Source organism: Salmo trutta, chromosome 12, assembly GCF_901001165.1.
Source record: "Salmo trutta chromosome 12, fSalTru1.1, whole genome shotgun sequence".
Lineage (NCBI taxonomy): Eukaryota > Metazoa > Chordata > Actinopteri > Salmoniformes > Salmonidae > Salmo > Salmo trutta.
The window spans coordinates 18,561,971-18,580,985 of NC_042968.1; the positions used below are offsets into that span (position 1 = coordinate 18,561,971).

A 19,015-nucleotide genomic window follows, 5' to 3' on the forward strand; every position below is an offset into this window, starting at 1 on the left:
CAGAAGGATTGGGCTGTTACCTGCTCCGCAGCAGCACTCTTCTCAGCCGTCCTGGGACGCTTGGAGGAGAGGGGGCTCCCTGTGGCCCCTGACCGTGAGGAGGGCCTCTTAGAGGGGTTCGGGGAGTCTGTCTGGTCCCTCTCTGACTGGCTGGATCCTGCTGTGCACGTGCGCACACACACACACACACACACACACACACACACACACACACACACACACACACACACACACACACACACACACACACACGGGGCAGAGAAGAGAAGAAGACTCATCAAAGCAAGGTGAAGACTTGGCAGCCTGAGAACAAGTCAATCAATAAGTGTGGATAAAGAGCTTTGAAATGTCTTTCTTCAATGTGATATAACCGAGTTTAATGGGACTTGGGCAGGGAAGCAGTTGATCAGCCAACCCACAGCTCCCCGTCCAAACCACCAGTCTGTATACTTCTCCTCCCATGCCAATGCAGCAACACACAGCCAAGGTGTCTCTCCCCATGTTGGATTGTTAGGACATCAGACAGCGCCACAGACGGCTAATCAAAACATTAGTTTGCCACATTGAGCAGCTTTAGGTTTCTCTCAACCTCAGATTTTCCATTTGAAGTGGCGCTGGAGATGAGGGATTCGCCAAACTTGAGACGAGGCAAACATCTCCTCGCACTCCAGCATTAAGGTAAAGAGATCCACATCAGTCCTCAGTTTAACTTCCAATGTGACTGCTTTCTTTACTTAGTTTCTCCCAGGTACTCTTTACAGCAGCTCCTATACAGGTACCCAGCTCTGACTAACAGAGAGGTGTGTATTCATTCACCTCTTTTTCTATGGTTCCATTTACACAGATATGATAGAAATAACACCAACTATAAATAGTTGCATAACATTAGCACAGATTGTTATTGTCTACAATGGTAGAATGGTCCCCATTGAGACAGTACATCCAATTAGCTAGCAAGGGGGCCTACAATAAGTGAGTGAATCTACTGCCAGACTTTCATCAAGAGATGTAAACCTCAGCAATTCCCAACTGTATTTTCAATTTCACCAATTCACACAATTATCAAAACAGACTGTCATGCTAGGCAAGGCCATATATACTGCTGAGGTGGCTGTGGACTGGTTGAGAAGGGAGCAAGAAATTGGATTTTCGCTTTCAAAGTACTCATGACCAACGACATCATAAGCTTGCTCCTCATCAAAATACAATTCAGTTGAAATTGCAACCAAAGAGGGGTGAGGTTGCCAGGAATGAAATAGGAACGATATCAGAGGAACGAGAGGTGAGGTCCTTGGATTCCTCTGCCAGGAATGAAATAGGAACGATGTCAGAGGAACGAGAGGTGAGGTCCTTGGATTCCTCTGCCAGGAATGCAATAGGAACGGTGTCAGAGGAACGAGAGGTGAGGTCTTTGGATTCCTCTGCCAGGAATGAAATAGGAACGATGTCAGAGGAACGAGAGGTGAGGTCCTTGGATTCCTCTGTCAGGAATGAAATAGGAACGATGTCAGAGGAACGAGAGGTGAGGTCCTTGGATTCCTCTGCCAGGAATGAAATAGGAACGATGTCAGAGGAACGAGAGGTGAGGTCCTTGGATTCCTCTGCCAGGAATGAAATAGGAACGGTGTCAGAGGAACGAGAGGTGAGGTCCTTGGATTCCTCTGCCAGGAATGAAATAGGAACGATGTCAGAGGAACGAGAGGTGAGGTCCTTGGATTCCTCTGCCAGGAATGAAATAGGAACGGTGTCAGAGGAACGAGAGGTGAGGTCCTTGGATTCCTCTGCCAGGAATGAAATAGGAACGGTGTCAGAGGAACGAGAGGTGAGGTCCTTGGATTCCTCTGCCAGGAATGAAATAGGAACGGTGTCAGAGGAACGAGAGGTGAGGTCCTTGGATTCCTCTGCCAGGAATGAAATAGGAACGGTGTCAGAGGAACGAGAGGTGAGGTCCTTGGATTCCTCTGCCAGGAATGCAATAGGAACGATGTCAGAGGAACGAGAGGTGAGGTCCTTGGATTCCTCTGCCAGGAATGAAATAGGAACGATGTCAGAGGAACGAGAGGTGAGGTCCTTGGATTCCTCTGCCAGGAATGAAATAGGAATGGTGTCAGAGGAACGAGAGGTGAGGTCCTTGGATTCCTCTGCCAGGAATGAAATAGGAACGGTGTCAGAGGAACGAGAGGTGAGGTCCTTGGATTCCTCTGCCAGGAATGAAATAGGAACGGTGTCAGAGGAACGAGAGGTGAGGTCCTTGGATTCCTCTGCCAGGAATGAAATAGGAACGGTGTCAGAGGAACGAGAGGTGAGGTCCTTGGATTCCTCTGCCAGGAATGAAATAGGAACGATGTCAGAGGAACGAGAGGTGCAATTTGGCTTGGCAGTTAGAGCTTTAGAAGTTGTGGACCCAATATCCTCTGAAATCCTGCTGGAAACACTGACCTATAGCTTGACCCCGCTTGGGTAAATCCTCCTGCTCTTTGTGCCTACACAGCAAGTGAGTGCCAGTGCAACTCTCGACTTAATTGGAATTTCTGTAACCAGCTAAGCCTCCTCCAGTGGTTTGTGGGTCGGGCCAAGTGGACTGTGACAAAGAGAGAGTGGATAGAGAGACTCATTCACACCCCAGCCCCTCACAGCACAACCATGGGTTCCCCCCTTCACAAACCAACACGGGTACCAGGCTTCACAACCACAACACGCCATTCAGCTCTTAGAAAGAGCAGGAATTTTGAGGAGAAACAAAACCTTTTTCCAAAGACCTTTAGGGGGATTCAGTAGGGAATTAGACTACTGATTAGCATCCATATGCACCACAGGATGTACAAGACAGCCATGCTTTGTTACACACAGTAGGCTGAAATGTAAACAGCGGCTAATTGTCAGGTACCATCTCAGGCAGGAATATCCCCTCTCTACTGTCACTGCAGGCTCCAGTGTGCTCTGCTCTACTAGCCAGCTGGACGTATCACACAGTTAATCCTTTTAATGCAACCTGCAGCAGCATTAACAATGCAGCCAGCTTCTCCCTCCATCCCGCTCCCTGTCTCTCTCCGTCTCCACTGAGCCGGGCCCCACAACAAGAAGCTTCTGCTCAGCTAACCAGAGAGGAGAGCACTCCCTGTTAGAAACCCAAAAGAGAGAGAGGGAGAGAAAGAGAGGGAGGGAGGTAGACAAGAGAGAGAGAGAGAAATAAAGCCAAACAAAATGGGAGCAGCAAACAGAAAAGAATCACAGCTGAGTAAAAATACTAAGCCGGCGCTCGTAAAGGAGCTAAATCCACACAGTGCCGGCGTGGGGGAGCCAGAGCACCACAGTGCCCCGCCGCCAGTGGAAAGAATTCACTGTGAAACTTAAGGAGGTGTCTTGCCGGCCCTTAACAAGGCCATAAAGAGTTAAATTTGGCCTGATTTGTACAGTCCTGGAAGGGCAAATTGAGAACAGGGGGCATTGGGAAGGGGGCGAGGGGGGGTTAGGGGGGGTCAGGTTAAGCAGGGCTGACCACACTCCTGCTCCAGACATTAAAATGTCAGCTCCAATCAGGCCGGGGGCAGCTGAGCTGATTACCCAGTGGGGGCCCTGCCTTGGCTTTGGTCAGAGCAGCCTGCTAGATCTCCCAGAGACACTGGGATTGGCCAGGGAGGCCTTATTAGGTCCAGTCAGACACAATCCCATTAAACACATCAACCAATAAACAAAGGAAATGTTAAACAAAGGCACCTCCCCATTCCCTGACATTAACCTCTCAGTCATGAACTGTCCTCACCACTTCTTCCTCCACTTCACTACACTTCACTGCCTCTTCACTCACTGCCCCCTGTCCTCACTCCTCCTCTCTTCCTATTTCTGTTTTCTGGCCCACTCACTCTCTGGTGGTAGTCCCCCCCCCCCTTGTGTTAAAAGACTGGGAGGTAAACCCTCCTACCAGACCAGGACCTTGCTGCCTTGCTAAGCAGTTATCAGACTCTAACTGCTCAGTATCAGGGTGGAAATCCTCACACATAAAGACCATAAATGCTCATATGTGGCCAGGCCCTTCAGTACAGGGCAAACAGCTGGAGAAGGGGAAGCAGCTGAAGCCTGCTCTGCTCTGAGAGAGGCAGCATTACTGGACAACAGTCTTCAATGAGGCTGATATGATCAATCAGGCCAGAGTAATGGACAACATAATGCTTGGGCTATGGAGTCCCGAGGCCAACACACTTAATACCTATATTAAACAATACACAAGAAGCCCTCAAACAATAACCAGCAGCTGCCTGGGTCTACCAGTGTATAATGTATGTGGGTGTACATGTACAGTGTGTGTGAGTGTTTGAGTGTGTGTGTATGTGTGTGTGTGTGAGAGAGAGAGAGAGAGAGAGTCTGAGAGCGGGGTGGGAAGGCTTGTTCAGGGCACAGCCTTACCTCGTCACGGCCTGTTAGGAGTCCATAAATCTGATCAATCGCTCTCTTCTAAGAATCCAAACCGCCCACTCCTGCCACCAGCCCTGTGACTAAAGTCCAGCTACCGTATCCTGTTTTCGTTGTCGAGTGAAGAGAAAAAAAGAGAGACCAACACAGAGCGAGCCTGGGAACATACCGGAATGAAAAGGAGGCTGATAAAAACAGAGGGTGAGGGGATTTTAGCGGTGTGTGCGGTCTGAGTGTGGCATGGTTGGGCTGGTATCAGAACATGGCCGAGCATCGGGACCGACCAGATCCATTAACAGGGACTAGGAGCAGAACATTGGCTCTGCCTCCTCCAGGACCCACACTGTAATTAATGTGCACTGGACTCAGCACACAGCCACATTCTGGCTATGAAAGGCAAAATAAAGACATTGGGTTCAGTTGGAGGGAAAGCGTACAGTAAGGTGAACTCTATTGCTCTCTAAAGTCCCACTTCTTTTGGCCTGCCCTTGGGAGGCAATTTGAAGTTTAATATGCTGCATAAAATGGCAATCAAGGATGTCAAGTTCTTTAATATTCAAATCTCGTTGTCTCTCCTTGTCAAATTACCATTGGAGGACATTTTGAGCTGTGCTTTCATATATGGAGTCCCTGTGTGACCTTGTCCTGGAACTGTCTGTGTAGCTCACCTGTGATAGGGTGTGAATCAGTTTGTCATCAGAGGGGCTGGGCTCATCTTTATGGCTTCATCCATACATGTGGATCACAGTGGGGCCTCCCCAGTGACCTATTTGACTGAGAGGACCCTGTGTGTGACCCTGACCTCTCCTCTCCGCTCATTACACACCCACCTCACATCCATCCCAAACCAACTCTGACAGATACACAGAGTGGACATTCATCTGAGAGCACAAAAGGTATAGCAGGAGGGAAAGAACCCTTAAGAGTCAATTAGGTGATTATTAATTCATGGGCCTTTTCCGTAAACCAGGGGCTTTTGTGCTGTCGAGTCCCGTAAGTGAATTGGACTTTGGCACCTTGTCTCACCTCCCTGGGCTGGGCTGCATTACTCAGGCTGCAGCGAGGGGGCTGTCAGCACACAGCCTGGTCTCTGTAGCAATCACAGCCTTGTTGTGCTTTCAAGGGGGGAAAAAGATGGCAGCTGAAGTGAGTGACCGACACAAGCCAGGCTGAATTAACACAACAGCTCTTCTGCCATTGAAATCTTCGAGGAATGCAATCACAGCTGCCATTGTGTCATTGATCTGTCTCTACATCCTTGGGAAGGGATATTCCACGAGTTGGAGCTAACAGGATGGAGAGGAGAGGAGAGGAAGAAGAAAGGGGGAGAGAATGATTTCCTGTGGCGGGTGTCTGGGTCTGGGATGGTAGGCCTGGTGGTGCCCTCTTCTCTCACAACTGGCTGGAGAAGCCTGACCTTCAGTATGGACACTGTCCCCCAGGAGGCCTTGGAAAAGGATGCATGTGGTCACCAGCTCCGCCCCTTCTACCGACTGGCCCTATCCTGTCTGCAGACCCAGCCCCGCCTCGGAACCCTGAAGCCTCCGGTCGTAAAAACATAAGCCACAGTTTAGGCTCCGGTGGAGCCAGGCCACATGGCCCTACAGCCTGATACCCACCACTCTGCCCTGGGCCCAAGCCTAGCCGCATCCTACCCACAACCACCCCTCTCACAATCCCTTCCCACAATGGCCTGATCATTCAGGGACAGACTCACAGCCATCTACTGTACTGGAACTCCATCCATTCAGTCTCCTCCTCACCCCCTCCCCACTAACCCACCCACTCCACACTTCACAGGGCCAAATTACTGAAGCTCTCTCTCCCCATGTCCCTCTGCTCTTCACTCGCCTCTAGTCCCTCAGCAATTTAACCATTAATATGGAGAAGCAGGTTCAACTCCCCAGTGCTACAAGTCATTCACTTTTAATGCATATGCTAACAATAACTGAATATGATCTCTCTTTTCCCCTCCCTTTCTGCCCGTCTTTTTTAATCTACAGGCCATGTTAGAGCCCTGAGCGACAAAGGCTATATTCCACTTCACCTCATACTTCTCAGGTAATTACTCTGCATCAATTAATTTCAAATAAAGAAAATTACAACCAAAGCCTCACGCCAAAGCGACTCTATATCGAGGCTCATCATTCCTCAGTATCCTTGGTGGATAACCCTGACTTTTATTAAATGAAAAACCAGCTCCACACTGTATGGGAAAAGAAGAGAGTGGTTTATATAGGCCTACAGGCGTGACTGCAACAAAAACACATTTAAAATGAAGAAATTAAAAGGAGATAGTAATTAGTGTCCGCGTTATTAATCTTCAGGCCACTGAGCAGACGGCTGACATGGCGTTCACCTTTAAAGGACACTCCTCCCTGCCCACCCGGCCGGCACACAGGCAGTAGCAACACGGCTGGCCCATAACACTATAGCAATAAAACTCATAAACACTGATCTCTCAGGGAGTTGGCTCACAAACAAGGACAATTTATGGTCTATAATCTTCAAAGACAAAGGGAATTATAATTTGAGGGATGACAAGCACTCAAAGGACATGATATGAATATGAAAATATTTTTCTGCTCTCCTCTGACTTCATGGGGTAACAGTTGCACATTGTTAGACCATTGGTATTATACATTCCTTAGGCTGAACTGTTAAAAAATCTGAAAATATGAGATATATGAGCACTGTCCATTGCTAACCTTACCCTACTGGCCAGCACAGCATTTCTGACAACTCATGAGACTATTACTAAAACTAGATTTTAAAGCTACCACATCCCCATGTGTACGTTTCAGTGTGAGCCACACACCACTCCCAAGACTGGAGAGCACAGACCATTATATGTTCAGCCTGCAGTATCACTCCTCTGCATCCAGGGGCTGCTAATGTTCACTGCACTGACAGAGATGCATCCATAGTCTAACGTCCCTTCACTCACACACACAGACACACACAAATCTACACATACAAACCAACACACACTCACAACCAGACACACACTCACAGCAACGGGCTCCTCCACACTCATCCAATCACAGAGATTCATAGGTAAAAGTAAATATTTAAGGGAAAAGAGATGGGACCAATTTGGTTGGGTGCTCTGCCGGTGACAGAATGCGGATGACCCCGCGCTGTAATATCATTTTCCCCTCCCTCGCTCCAGCTCCCATAATTTGAAAGTCAGGAAGGGGGTATGAGAGGAATTATTCATAAACCTCAATTGCAGAAGATTGCAACCCCCACTCCCTCCCCACACACACACACCGCACCCTTCCCTCCCATTTCTCCATATAGGCCACCACAATACAAACCCTTCCCATACATTTATGTTAAGCATGTCAAATCATATTGTGGCCATTCCTCCTAGCCCTTAAGTGTATTAACAATCCCTCTTTCCTCTTTCTGCCCCCCTCCTCTCCCTTCCTCCTCTACCTTTCTCCTACCTCCATCCCTGTGTATTCACCTCCTGCATTAATACTGTTCTGCTCTAATCTAGGTACAGCCCCCCTTGCCTTCCGGAGCAGAACCCCTCCATTTCACTAATGCTGCCTCAGCTAGGTGAACAAGGCATGAGTAGAAGGGGAGCAAGGCTCGACGCTGGCCATTTATAAATATTTCATTGGCCGCATTAGAAACGACCCCTGGATAGCTTATTGGGGAAGTTGCCTAAATCGCTGCTTCTGCCAACACGAACTTCATTGTTTAAATAAGTAATGAATTCAATGTACAAACTAAACTTGTGGTTGTATGTCATCCCTCGCTCTCTCATGGAAAATAATTACAAAGTGTGGTGTGTGTGTTCACCTGTGTGAGCGGCATATTGTAGAAATCTTTCAGCACGAGAAGACATGCAGAATACACATGCATTTCTAAATGGCTTTAATGAATTTTGAAGCGCTGTGGCACTAAAAAGGGAAAATAAGATTGACAGTAGCTTTAAAAAGGAAGATTCCTTTCTTCTGCCTCTGCTAATGCCACCTGCCTGATAGTGACTGTCACTTGTAAAGGGAACAACGTCTCTACACCAAGTTCCAATGGTTGTATGACAAGGATGAGACGAAACACTTCAATAGTTCTAATGACGGACCTTAGGAGAGCGGCACACCATCAGACAGCGGGAGACGGAGCACTTTTCAGACAGTCCTTTAAATAACAGGCTAGCTCAGTCCATCACAGTCTAGTCCAACAAACAGCATCAGTGTGTTGTTTGCCTTCTCAGACATCCTGAGACAATCATCAGCCACAACAAGCATGCCTCTGTTTACCAAATGCATTCTGTGTTCCTCTGCTGTTGTTCATACAGGGTTATAGAGGGTCTCTGTACCGGCGCTGTGTCCATCAGTCATACAAAAATAGAGTAGAAAAAGCGACCTTCCATTAAACTAGTGCTCCCGTCTCCTTTCTCAGCTGACAACACAGCCGCCCCCCATCCCTCCACCCCTCCACCCCTCCACCTTATCCACCCACCCACCTTTTCACTGACATCAAACAGAAACCCAGACCTGGTTTCCTAATGCACACGCTATTTTTAACTAAGCGGTTCTAATAAGCTGCTGGGAAGATGTACATTTTTCATATGCAAGCACATCTTTCCTTTGTGAAAACACAGAAACACACTTATTTGGTGATTAGTGACTGACAGAGGGGAGGAAAGGAATTGAATATGCTTGTATCAAATTGCATGCCTTTCAAAAAGCAGGAATGCTAATGCGAGGACTCTTCCTGAGCACCACAGGTATGAGTGAATTATTAATCGCTTGGCTCATTTTAATGCTTTTTAAAGTGCTATATTTTGATGTGTTAAAATGTACTTTTAGCCATTTTTCAGGCAGGCATGCATAACATTATTTCTCCCATCAAAGAGGAGTGTCACCCTTTCAAAGAGCACAAACAACTCAGGCTCATTTAAAATAAAAGTTAGAATATCAAAGACCTTTTTACAAAGATGGGGCTTCAAGTGGTGTGATGAACTTTTTCGCAGAACTTTCTTTAAAAAAAATGTAGGTATGCAAAAGGTCTGGATTGTTTTCCAGCTTTTAACCTCACTAATGTAAATGAAGACATCAGAACTCTAACCACCCCCCCGTTCCAGGGATGGAGCTGGTCTAGTTAAAATGCCATCTCTCACTTTGCCTGCTAGTCTGTGATGTTGGCTTTCATTACCACAACTCTGTCTATTGGATGGGAGGAGATTACAAGAAATCCCCCTACTCTCTTCCATCCTTGTCTGACAACATGAAACAAATAGCTAGATCAAAACTAATTACTGATAATACTTATTCCCTTTTCTACTTCATAACAGTAAAAACTCAAAGTATAAAAAGGACCTTCCATTAACCCAGTGCTGTATTATACTGTTCCACAGTACTCCTGTATACTGTGTGCTAAATGGAAAAGCATGTTTCATACATGTGGAGCAGTAGGCCAATAGCCAACAGTGTTTGGATGGATATTTACACAGTATCTGTCTCAAAAAGGTGTGTCAACGCTCCCCACACCACCCCAAGAACCAATGGGAAAGCACCTCAGGCCTCAACGCTCTATGGGCTCTATTTTAACTAACCTAACACAATGGTAAACCTAAGGGCTCTATTTAACTAACCTAACACAATGGTAAACCTAAGGGCTCTATTTTAACAAACATAACACAATGGTAAACCTAAGGGCTCTATTTTAACTAACCTAACACAATGGTAAACCTAAGGGCTCTATTTTAACTAACCTAACACAATGGTAAACCTAAGGGCTCTATTTTAACTAACCTAACACAATGGTAAACCTAAGCGCTCTATTTTAACTAACCTAACACAATGGTAAACCTAAGGGCTCTATTTTAACTAACCTAACACAATGGTAAACCTAAGGGCTCTATTTTAACTAACCTAACACAATGGTAAACCTAAGGGCTCTATTTTAACTAACCTAACACAATGGTAAACCTAAGGGCTCTATTTTAACTAACCTAACACAATGGTAAACCTAAGGGCTCTATTTTAACTAACCTAACACAATGGTAAACCTAAGGGCTCTATTTTAACTAACCTAACACAATGGTAAACCTAAGGGCTCTATTTTAACTAACCTAACACAATGGTAAACCTAAGCGCTCTATTTAACTAACCTAACACAATGGTAAACCTAAGCACAGGCGGTAGTGCTATAGGTTCAGGGGTGTATCAGAAATATCTTTGCTATTTTCACTGTCACAATTATCGGCACACTTGCAGACGTTGGCGCGAAAGGGCTGGGTTTTGATGAATAAACAAGTTGTGGGTGTGTCGAGGCTTGGGCCCTCACTGGCCAATCAGAACGTGCTCCTTGGTGAAATATGTGGTTGCTTCAAGTTTTGGATTTACAGTCTTTTATGTATTGCCTTGGAATCAACTCCAATTCCAATGTTAGTCCATTATAGTTTATTAAATGGCTTACAGAAATGAAATAACAAAATGTAGACCTAACTTTGCTAAGTAGGTTAACTTGAACCCATTTGCAGTCCACATTGTTCTAAGTAATTGCATGCCTTCAATAGCATTCACACTGATATAGGGGCTAGGTATACTGTAAATTGTATTATGGCTGAGCATGGACATGCCAAAAATGCCTAATAAAGAACAAATAATTATAATAAAATGCTAAACAAAACAACAAACTTGTTTTAAATAGGCTATGTCACACTTACAGGCACCATCATTTCTCCATGTGGGCATATAATATTAAAACAACTCAGAATATGGAGGGTTTTATGCACATCCAAAACAGGACCTGCATGGCTAAAATAATGTGAGCCTGCCTACAATGCTTAGATAAAAAGTGAATGTCAGCTCACTGTTTTACTCCTCTCAAACTTTATATTTTAATAAAGCTTCGGTGATTAAGATTTATTTCCAAGCCGTCTCAGGAGGCACAAACCCTTTATCGGCAGTCTTGACTACTTCGCAATTACATAGAGCAGACAAAAAAAGCCTAATTGAGAGGAGGGTAAGGCTATGCTTGGTTTTTAACCAAATAAAACCAAATAGGAAGAACTAAATGTTTTTTATATTTCTAAAGGCACCAAAAGCACATTAGGCTACTCTTGTTCCATGTGCATATGGGCAGTGTGCGTCAGGCTGGATAGACTGTGTTTCCACTGTCAAAGTTCATGCCATAAGCAACTACGTTACCGCTAAAACCAGCTTTTGGTTGGTCTTAAATATCCCTATCAGCGCTGAAATTACAACTTTGGATCATGTTTTTAAGGACATGCCTCAAATACTTCCACCCTGCCCATCTGAACGCAAGCAAACTGATATAAGACAGATAAATTGCCGAACCTGGCGTTAGGGCTGAAAAACAAAAACATCAGCCGAAAATAGAGCCCTATATAGTATACTGCTATTACTAATGACTATTACTGTAACTATTACTAGATTGTTACCGAACTATTATTACTATAACATATTACTATAACTTCTAACTAATTCTACCAAGGAAGTTTAGAATATTCTTGGTCTAGGAGTGCTGTGATTGGATATCCAGGCCAGACCCCCAACAGGGCTTGACACAAACCCTAGCTATGCTCTGACGTGAACATATGGCCAGGGGGGCCAAGCAGTGGGGGGCAGTCACAAACACTTCCTGTCTGTGAACCTCCTCCTCACACTCATACACCCACACACGTTCAGCCTGGACCTGCTGACCTCGACTAGCAGCAGAAATCAGCTGAACCATTTCTAATGCACACTGATGTAAACTAATCACATTAAAAGCAGATAGGATTCATCCTAAAACCTACAACAACAAACAATCATGGACTCCCACCAAAACACAGGCCTTTAATCTGCAGGTAAAAGTAGGCCTCAGGTTAGAAAAGGCCTGAACACTAATGTCTCGCCTCAGCTCAAGCCCCACCTCTCCATGGAACTCAACACCTGCACCTGGCATCAGAAAGCCCACAGAGAGAAATATCCCTATCTGATAACATTTAACACAGGTGTGTGTTTCTGTCACACACAATCAGTGCAGTGCAGGCGGGAGGCAGGCCTGTCACATGGGCACACACACGTGGCTGAGCTTGAATTATGCGCCCAGGCCCCTCTCCATAAAATCCACTGACAACTGACAAAACATGAGTCACCTGACCAGATTAGCTCAATTGACAATTTGGCTAATTCATCAGATAGGATTTGATGAGAGGAGACCTGTCTCCCTCCTACAGTAAGAAACAGAAAGGCCTCCTTTAAAGAAAACACTACAAACTGATTTGTGGATTTGTAACAGAGCAATATTAAAGGGACTCTGACATTTGTGTAGAATCTGTATAATTATTTGAGACAAAAGGCCTTCTGTTGAGAACAAATCAGGTGCAATAGCACATGATCCCTGAGGGCAGTGTTGCCTAAATGTGTGTAGTGTAAATATAGGCCTTACCTGTCCCTTTGGTGAGCTCCTTCTCCCCCCCACTCTCTCTGTCTTTGGTTTGGTCCTCCTGCTCTGTGGTGGTCTCACTGGCAGCCTCCACATCCTCGCTCAGCTCTCCTGAAGGGGGAGGAGAGGATGGGATATGTAAATCAACACGCCATCAGAATTGGTGGAAGCACTTAAAGGGACAGCAGCGTTTTTTTTCTATAGGAGCTTACAACAATTACATTCGCTGACACGCAGTTAAAAGGTTACCAGACAAAGAGGGCGGGATCTGCTTTCTGCCCTGTGCTGCTTGATCACCATGAGTGCATTTTGCCATTTATTTTCATTAAAAAAATACAATTTGAGAAATCATTTTTGTTCATCAAAACAGAGATAGAGGAAATGTATTATATTTTCTCTCATCTATTTTCTCTGCTGTATCCACACTAATACAAACACATTTAGAAAATAATTACAGTTCATTTGAAAATATAATAACAATAATAACCATCATAATTTTTTATACAAGCCCCAAAGTTATAATTCTTAATTTATTCAAGCCCATGACACAAATATCTTTATGGCTTCCTCTCTTTAATGTGGACATAAAACTGCAGAAAACCACACACATGTGGTAGAGACATACACACATTTTCCAAAGCGGTTTGAAGTATGCAGACAGGAAAAATAATTGTGTGAGGAGCGTGTTTCTAGAGATTATAGAGATATTCTCTCTCTCCCTCTTTCTCTCCTTCTCTCTCGCTTTCTCTCTCTCCACATGCATTACTGTCCCCAGCTGCAGTCTGCTAGGCTACTTACCAATACAGGGTTCATTTCACCTCTACTTCCTCGCTATTGCAAAATAAAAAATCATAAATATTTAAAACTTTCAGACCGGCAATTCATTTGATTTTTCTGCCAAGTCAAATACAGAAATCCCCTGTAATGACCTTAAAAGCCTCAGCTCAATATATCAGCCCATTTAAAAGCATTGAACTCCAAACAATATCCGATAATGCCATCTGTAAGTAATGCACGGAGGGAAATATGGCAAAAAAATGATAATAAAAAGGGCATCAATCTTCTTTATTTCTCTCCAGTGCCCCCCGAGCAGGCCCTCGGCCTGTTAAGTTTGTTTAAAAGTAGTGCGACTAGCACGCAACCACATTGATTTGACAACAGTAAACTGGGCCGCAGTCAATAAGGCCTATCAGTTACTACACAAGTCAGCTAATTCTCCGCAAATGTACTTAAATGTTCTTTTGAAAATGCTTCCACTCTCAGGTCTCTACTCGACAGTCTATTGATATATTGACAATGCTACAACAATAGCCACTGAAATATCCTGTTCACATATTCAGCCCTGCAGTCAACACACATCTGATCTGAGCTCACCACTAGACAAGCCACTACGTACACGACTTTTATGGCCTCATATGATCTACTATAGCACTTACACTCCTAAACTGTAGTTACCAACTATGTAACCTGGAACGAAACACAGACCCAAAGCTTCACCAGCACAAATAGCCTCTAAAAATGGTTTCTGAATAGAACATTTTGAATCAAATCAAAGATGCACATTTCACTACCAGCATGGTATGGTTAAATGCTTTGTTTTGTATTATCTCTATTCATTCATGACTGGCAATTCGTGAAGTACTTCAAACATTTCAATCTCCTTCAGTTCTCATGGTAAATAGATATTTCCTGTGCTTCTATATTCACATGTAAATCAAAGAGAAATGAAAGCTATACGACGAGAGACACATGATACCGTGTGTAAAGTGATTACACATTTAGATCAGGCTGAAATTGCGATGATAATGTGCTATTGGAGTTCTGCTATCCTAATCATTGATGCACCAAGAGAAACACACTTACTAAAGACAGCAATAATACATAGCTCAATAGTACAATATACAATTCCATCCTACAAAATAAGCTATGAGTTTGTCAATGTGATTTTCTCACTGACTTAACAAAAGATTGGATTTAGAGGCCTGAAAAGTGCTTCTTACTGTAAACTGAAGATACCATACAAGCATGCATCATAATTGCAATAACTATCATTATTCCAGTTATGATAATAACTACAGCATTGAGGAGATTGTCATTGACAAAGCTTTAACTCAACAGAAAACACCTCTGTGTCATGAGGCAAGAACAATATCCAGGAGTTCCTGACTGTTTCCCAAAGTAAGAAGCCCCTCTCCTCACAACAGAATGATTGGTGTATGGATTATGTTGCTAGACATTACTGCTAGAAGCAGACGGCGATCCTGTGTATAAATGAAGGTATTTAACAGGGATAACTGGCTCCCAGTAAAAAGCACATTTAAGTGATCCCCAGATCCCACTCGCATAAATACATTTTTTCCTTATTTTATTATTGACCATGTTTCTATTATGTTTCCAAGGCAACCTGTAAGTTCCGTCCAGCGTAGCCCATCCTGTGCTGGCGAGGCGGTCCTAAACCGTCGCCCCGTAAACCAGAGGAAAGCCGCAGCCTAGCCCCAAAATCCCATCTAACTCCAGCCTGCACAAATCCACACAACTCCCGGAGAATTAGAATACCATACAGCCGCACAAGTGCTCAGATTACAAAATAATCCCCAGGTAAATTGCACACCTTTAAAAAGGGTCTGCATGTCATTCTGAGATGTCCTACTCTTACAGTGTGTCTAATTCCACACCTCCACACCTCAACGTGCTTTTTCAGGAACATTGCAGTGATCCACAGTCCAGATTTGAACTCTATTCAACGTCACTGAATACAACAGCTGTCACCTCAGCATTCTCCAGACGGATCTCTTGTGGGACGTAGAGAGAGCTCCCCCCAGCCTCTGCTGACTGCCTGCCTGCCCCCTCTCACTCACACTTCTTCATTTGGGTTTTTAATCAAGATGTATGACACTTCCACCACACACCGCACAGTAACCCCCCATAATGAATGTAGAAATGCAGACATTTAATTCCACGAGCGGCAGTACATCTTTAAGTGGCAAATGACTGTGTCTATTCCTCATCTCATCTCCAACGGTATTACACAATGATTAAAGCCGGTTCCAGCCATAATTAATGAAAGGTCACAAGTGGCCTAAGAGTAGGATGCAAATGGAAGAGCCACTAAAACGGACTCATAGATTAGGACTGGAAATAGACGGGGAGAAACACTCAGAGCTATGGCAATAGGCCATTTCTAACCTCAATCATTCAAATTTAAAGGACAATAGCCTGGAGGTTGTTGTCTAATGAATTGTCTTCATTAACCCTCCTCATATAGTGATATTAAACTGTTCTGTTAATCTAATCAGGCAAGCTGAATAAGCCTCCGCTGCAGACACAGATTACACCCATAAAAATATCAGTCCTGCACTGCATGTCAACAGAGACAGTCCTATAGTCTCTCCATCCTACCAGCTCTCTGTCTGCAGAAGGCATCCCAGACACAGCAGCCAGGTGAAATGGTGTGACATGGAGATGAAAAAGACAAACTGAAGCATCTATTTCCCCCTGACACACGCACGCACGCGTACGCACGCACGCATGCATTTACACACACACACACACACACACACGCACACACGCACACACGCACACGCACACACACACGCGCGGCTGCTGCTCTCCTTCCCTCGCTCTCCCTCTGCCTGCCTGTAAGTGCAGGGGCTTAAGTAGACCCATAGGTGTCACCCTATACAAGCCGGGAGAGAGCGAGGTACTCACACACATTAATGGGGGGTGGGTGGATGAGGAGAGAGAGAGCAACAGAGACACAGGGAAGGAAATAGGAGAAGAAATATGTGGAGATGTAAAAAGCAGATGCTCTGCAGGAAGCGGCCGGTGAAGATGAGACGGGGAAGACAGTGCGATAACCTTCAGATGAGGCCAAACAGCCTTCCTTTCCCCAGAAGAACAGTGATTACACTAATACTAATCCCACTGACAGGCACAAACGGACTAATAAATAATAGATGGTAACCACTGCACTTTCCAGTATTCCTTCCGAGACTGAAATAATTATATATATAGACAGTGTACATAGAAATCAGCCAGTCAAACTCCTCCTCTGTTGCAGCTGAACACATGCTAAACTAACAGCCATTCTATTAACACATAATCCAATCCTACCTGCTGCAAATGGCTCCAGTGCTCCTCACACACAAGTGAATCCCTGCTCATTTTTGCATGTCTGTCAGTCTCCCTTTCATGCTCAGCAGCAGACTCCTCTGCCTGTCCCTCTCTGTCCCGTTCTCCTCTCCCCAGTCTTAGAGTACCAGTTCTCCTCTCCCCAGTCTTAGAGTACCAGTTCTCCTCTCCCCAGTCTTAGAGTACCAGTTCTCCTTTCCCCAGTCTTAGAGTACCAGTTCTCCTCTCCCCAGTTTTAGAGTACCAGGAGCGGGGGTTGAGCTGTGCCTCTCCCCAGTCTTAGAGTACCAGGAGCGGGGGTTGAGCTGTGCCTCTCCCCAGTTTTAGAGTACCAGGAGCGGGGGTTGAGCTGTGCCTCTCCCCAGTCTTAGAGTACCAGGAGTGGGGGTTGAGCTGTGCTAGTCACTAGGGCTCCTCTGTGGTGTGTAGCTGGCTGTGTGTCGGAGCTCTCATTACTCTCATTATGATTATTGAGGCTGTTGTTATCATTTTAACCAGGTGTCACAGCACTTCAACTGGAAATCAGGGGTGCACTTCCCCCGCTTTATCCAGCTCTGGACAGCTTCCTTTTCTTTAACGCCGCGCTGTCGGATAAAAAGCAATCTTATTTCACACCTCACAGACTATCTTTCTCCTCTACCTCTTTCTTTTAAAATCCCCCTGCTCCCCATCATCCCTTGCACCCCATCCCCATATCAAAGCTGGCCTGACTCCGGACTGGGGGGTGTCAAATGAAAGTGACAGGAGGGTACCATGGGACAATGGGATACAGGCCCCATGCTGGGGGCTTTCATGCATTGTCCCCTCCTCATATCAGCACCTCTATGCCCCATACGCAAGCCCCCCTCCTCGCTCCCTTAAACCACAACACACAGAAAAACACTCCCACCCCTCCCAAAAAGTAACCTTGCCCCGGCCCAGACCCCTCCTCATGCCCTCGCTCATGAGCTAGCTGTCAGAAAACCACGACTGAGTAAAACACGGCCCACTCCCTAACCAGAGAGGTGAGAGGTTAGAGAGGTATGGGCCATCACTTAGTAATAATAGTCAACCATAACATATGATACAACCACAGTCCCACACAGCAACTACACCGCCATTCAAACAGTCCAACAAACTGCTGATATCAACATCCTATTTAAGATAGAAACAAAAAAATATTGAAAAGTGATATACAAAATATAAGTGATAAATGCAGAACTCGTTATATAAAAAAATATTATAATATTTCATACTTAATGGATGTCGACAGGAAACTTCCAAAGTGATTGTAAATACAAGCATAAGATACAATTAGAAATAAAGCAAGTCAAATATGTGGTGAGGATTGGTTGATTCCCCTGCTACCATAAACACAGTGTCTGACTCATGCACTCTGAGACCTAGCGTCACACCAACACACGGCACAAGCTGACCAACTGACTGTCCAACACTCCACTAGTCTTACACACCACAACACACCCCACACATTCAAAGAGGAGTGTCCTGTATCTCTAATGCTCTTTCAGTCTCTCAAACCCCTCTCTCACACACACACACACACATACTCCTCACATTTAGGAAGGAAAGAAGAGTACCTTGGTTTAAAGGGCCGTGGTGTCTCTCTGGCGGTGTGGGACTGAGTTACGTGCTAGATTCCTGACCTGTCTAAGGGAGGACATGACACTCTCTCCCCACTGGCCCTGCCGTGACCTCACCATCTAAATGTGAATGAATACTTTGTGTCTCCATGGGGCTGGGGGCAGGAGGGGGAGGTGCAGGAGGAGCAGGAGGAGGAGGAGGGGTAAAGGGGGTCCGGGGTTAGGGCAGCTAATAGCTAAAAAACTTTAAACAGCAAGTTAATCACAAACAGCAGGGATAGCTCACACTGCCTTAGAACAATACCAGTGGGCCCCATCTCCTCTCTCTCTCCCAGCACTCCTCTCCTAACCCCCCCGCCATGCCCGGCTAACCCCCCTAAGCCTTCCAAGCAACACTTAATTTGATCCCCCTAGCCTTTCAAAGTCACTGGCCATTTCAGTGGACATTCAGCCCTTATTCAGGTCACCAAGGGTCACGC

The 19,015-nt window shown here is 45.3% G+C and overlaps 1 protein-coding gene across 6 annotated transcripts in view; it reads right to left on the reverse strand.

Moving 5' to 3' along the window:
- zfhx3b (zinc finger homeobox 3b) overlaps positions 1–19,015 on the reverse strand; it is a 165,617-nt gene that overhangs the window by 21,843 nt on the left and 124,759 nt on the right. For 4 of the 6 annotated variants that reach the window (XM_029767431.1, XM_029767430.1, XM_029767428.1 and 1 more), the window contains 2 exons: positions 12,829–12,936; positions 21–160 (listed from right to left, as the gene is read on the reverse strand). In XM_029767431.1, coding sequence (XP_029623291.1) covers positions 21–160; positions 12,829–12,936 — 248 coding nt within the window. The remainder of the gene's footprint in view (positions 1–20; positions 161–12,828; positions 12,937–19,015) is intronic. The other 2 variants (XM_029767432.1, XM_029767429.1) reach the window with 1 other exon arrangement.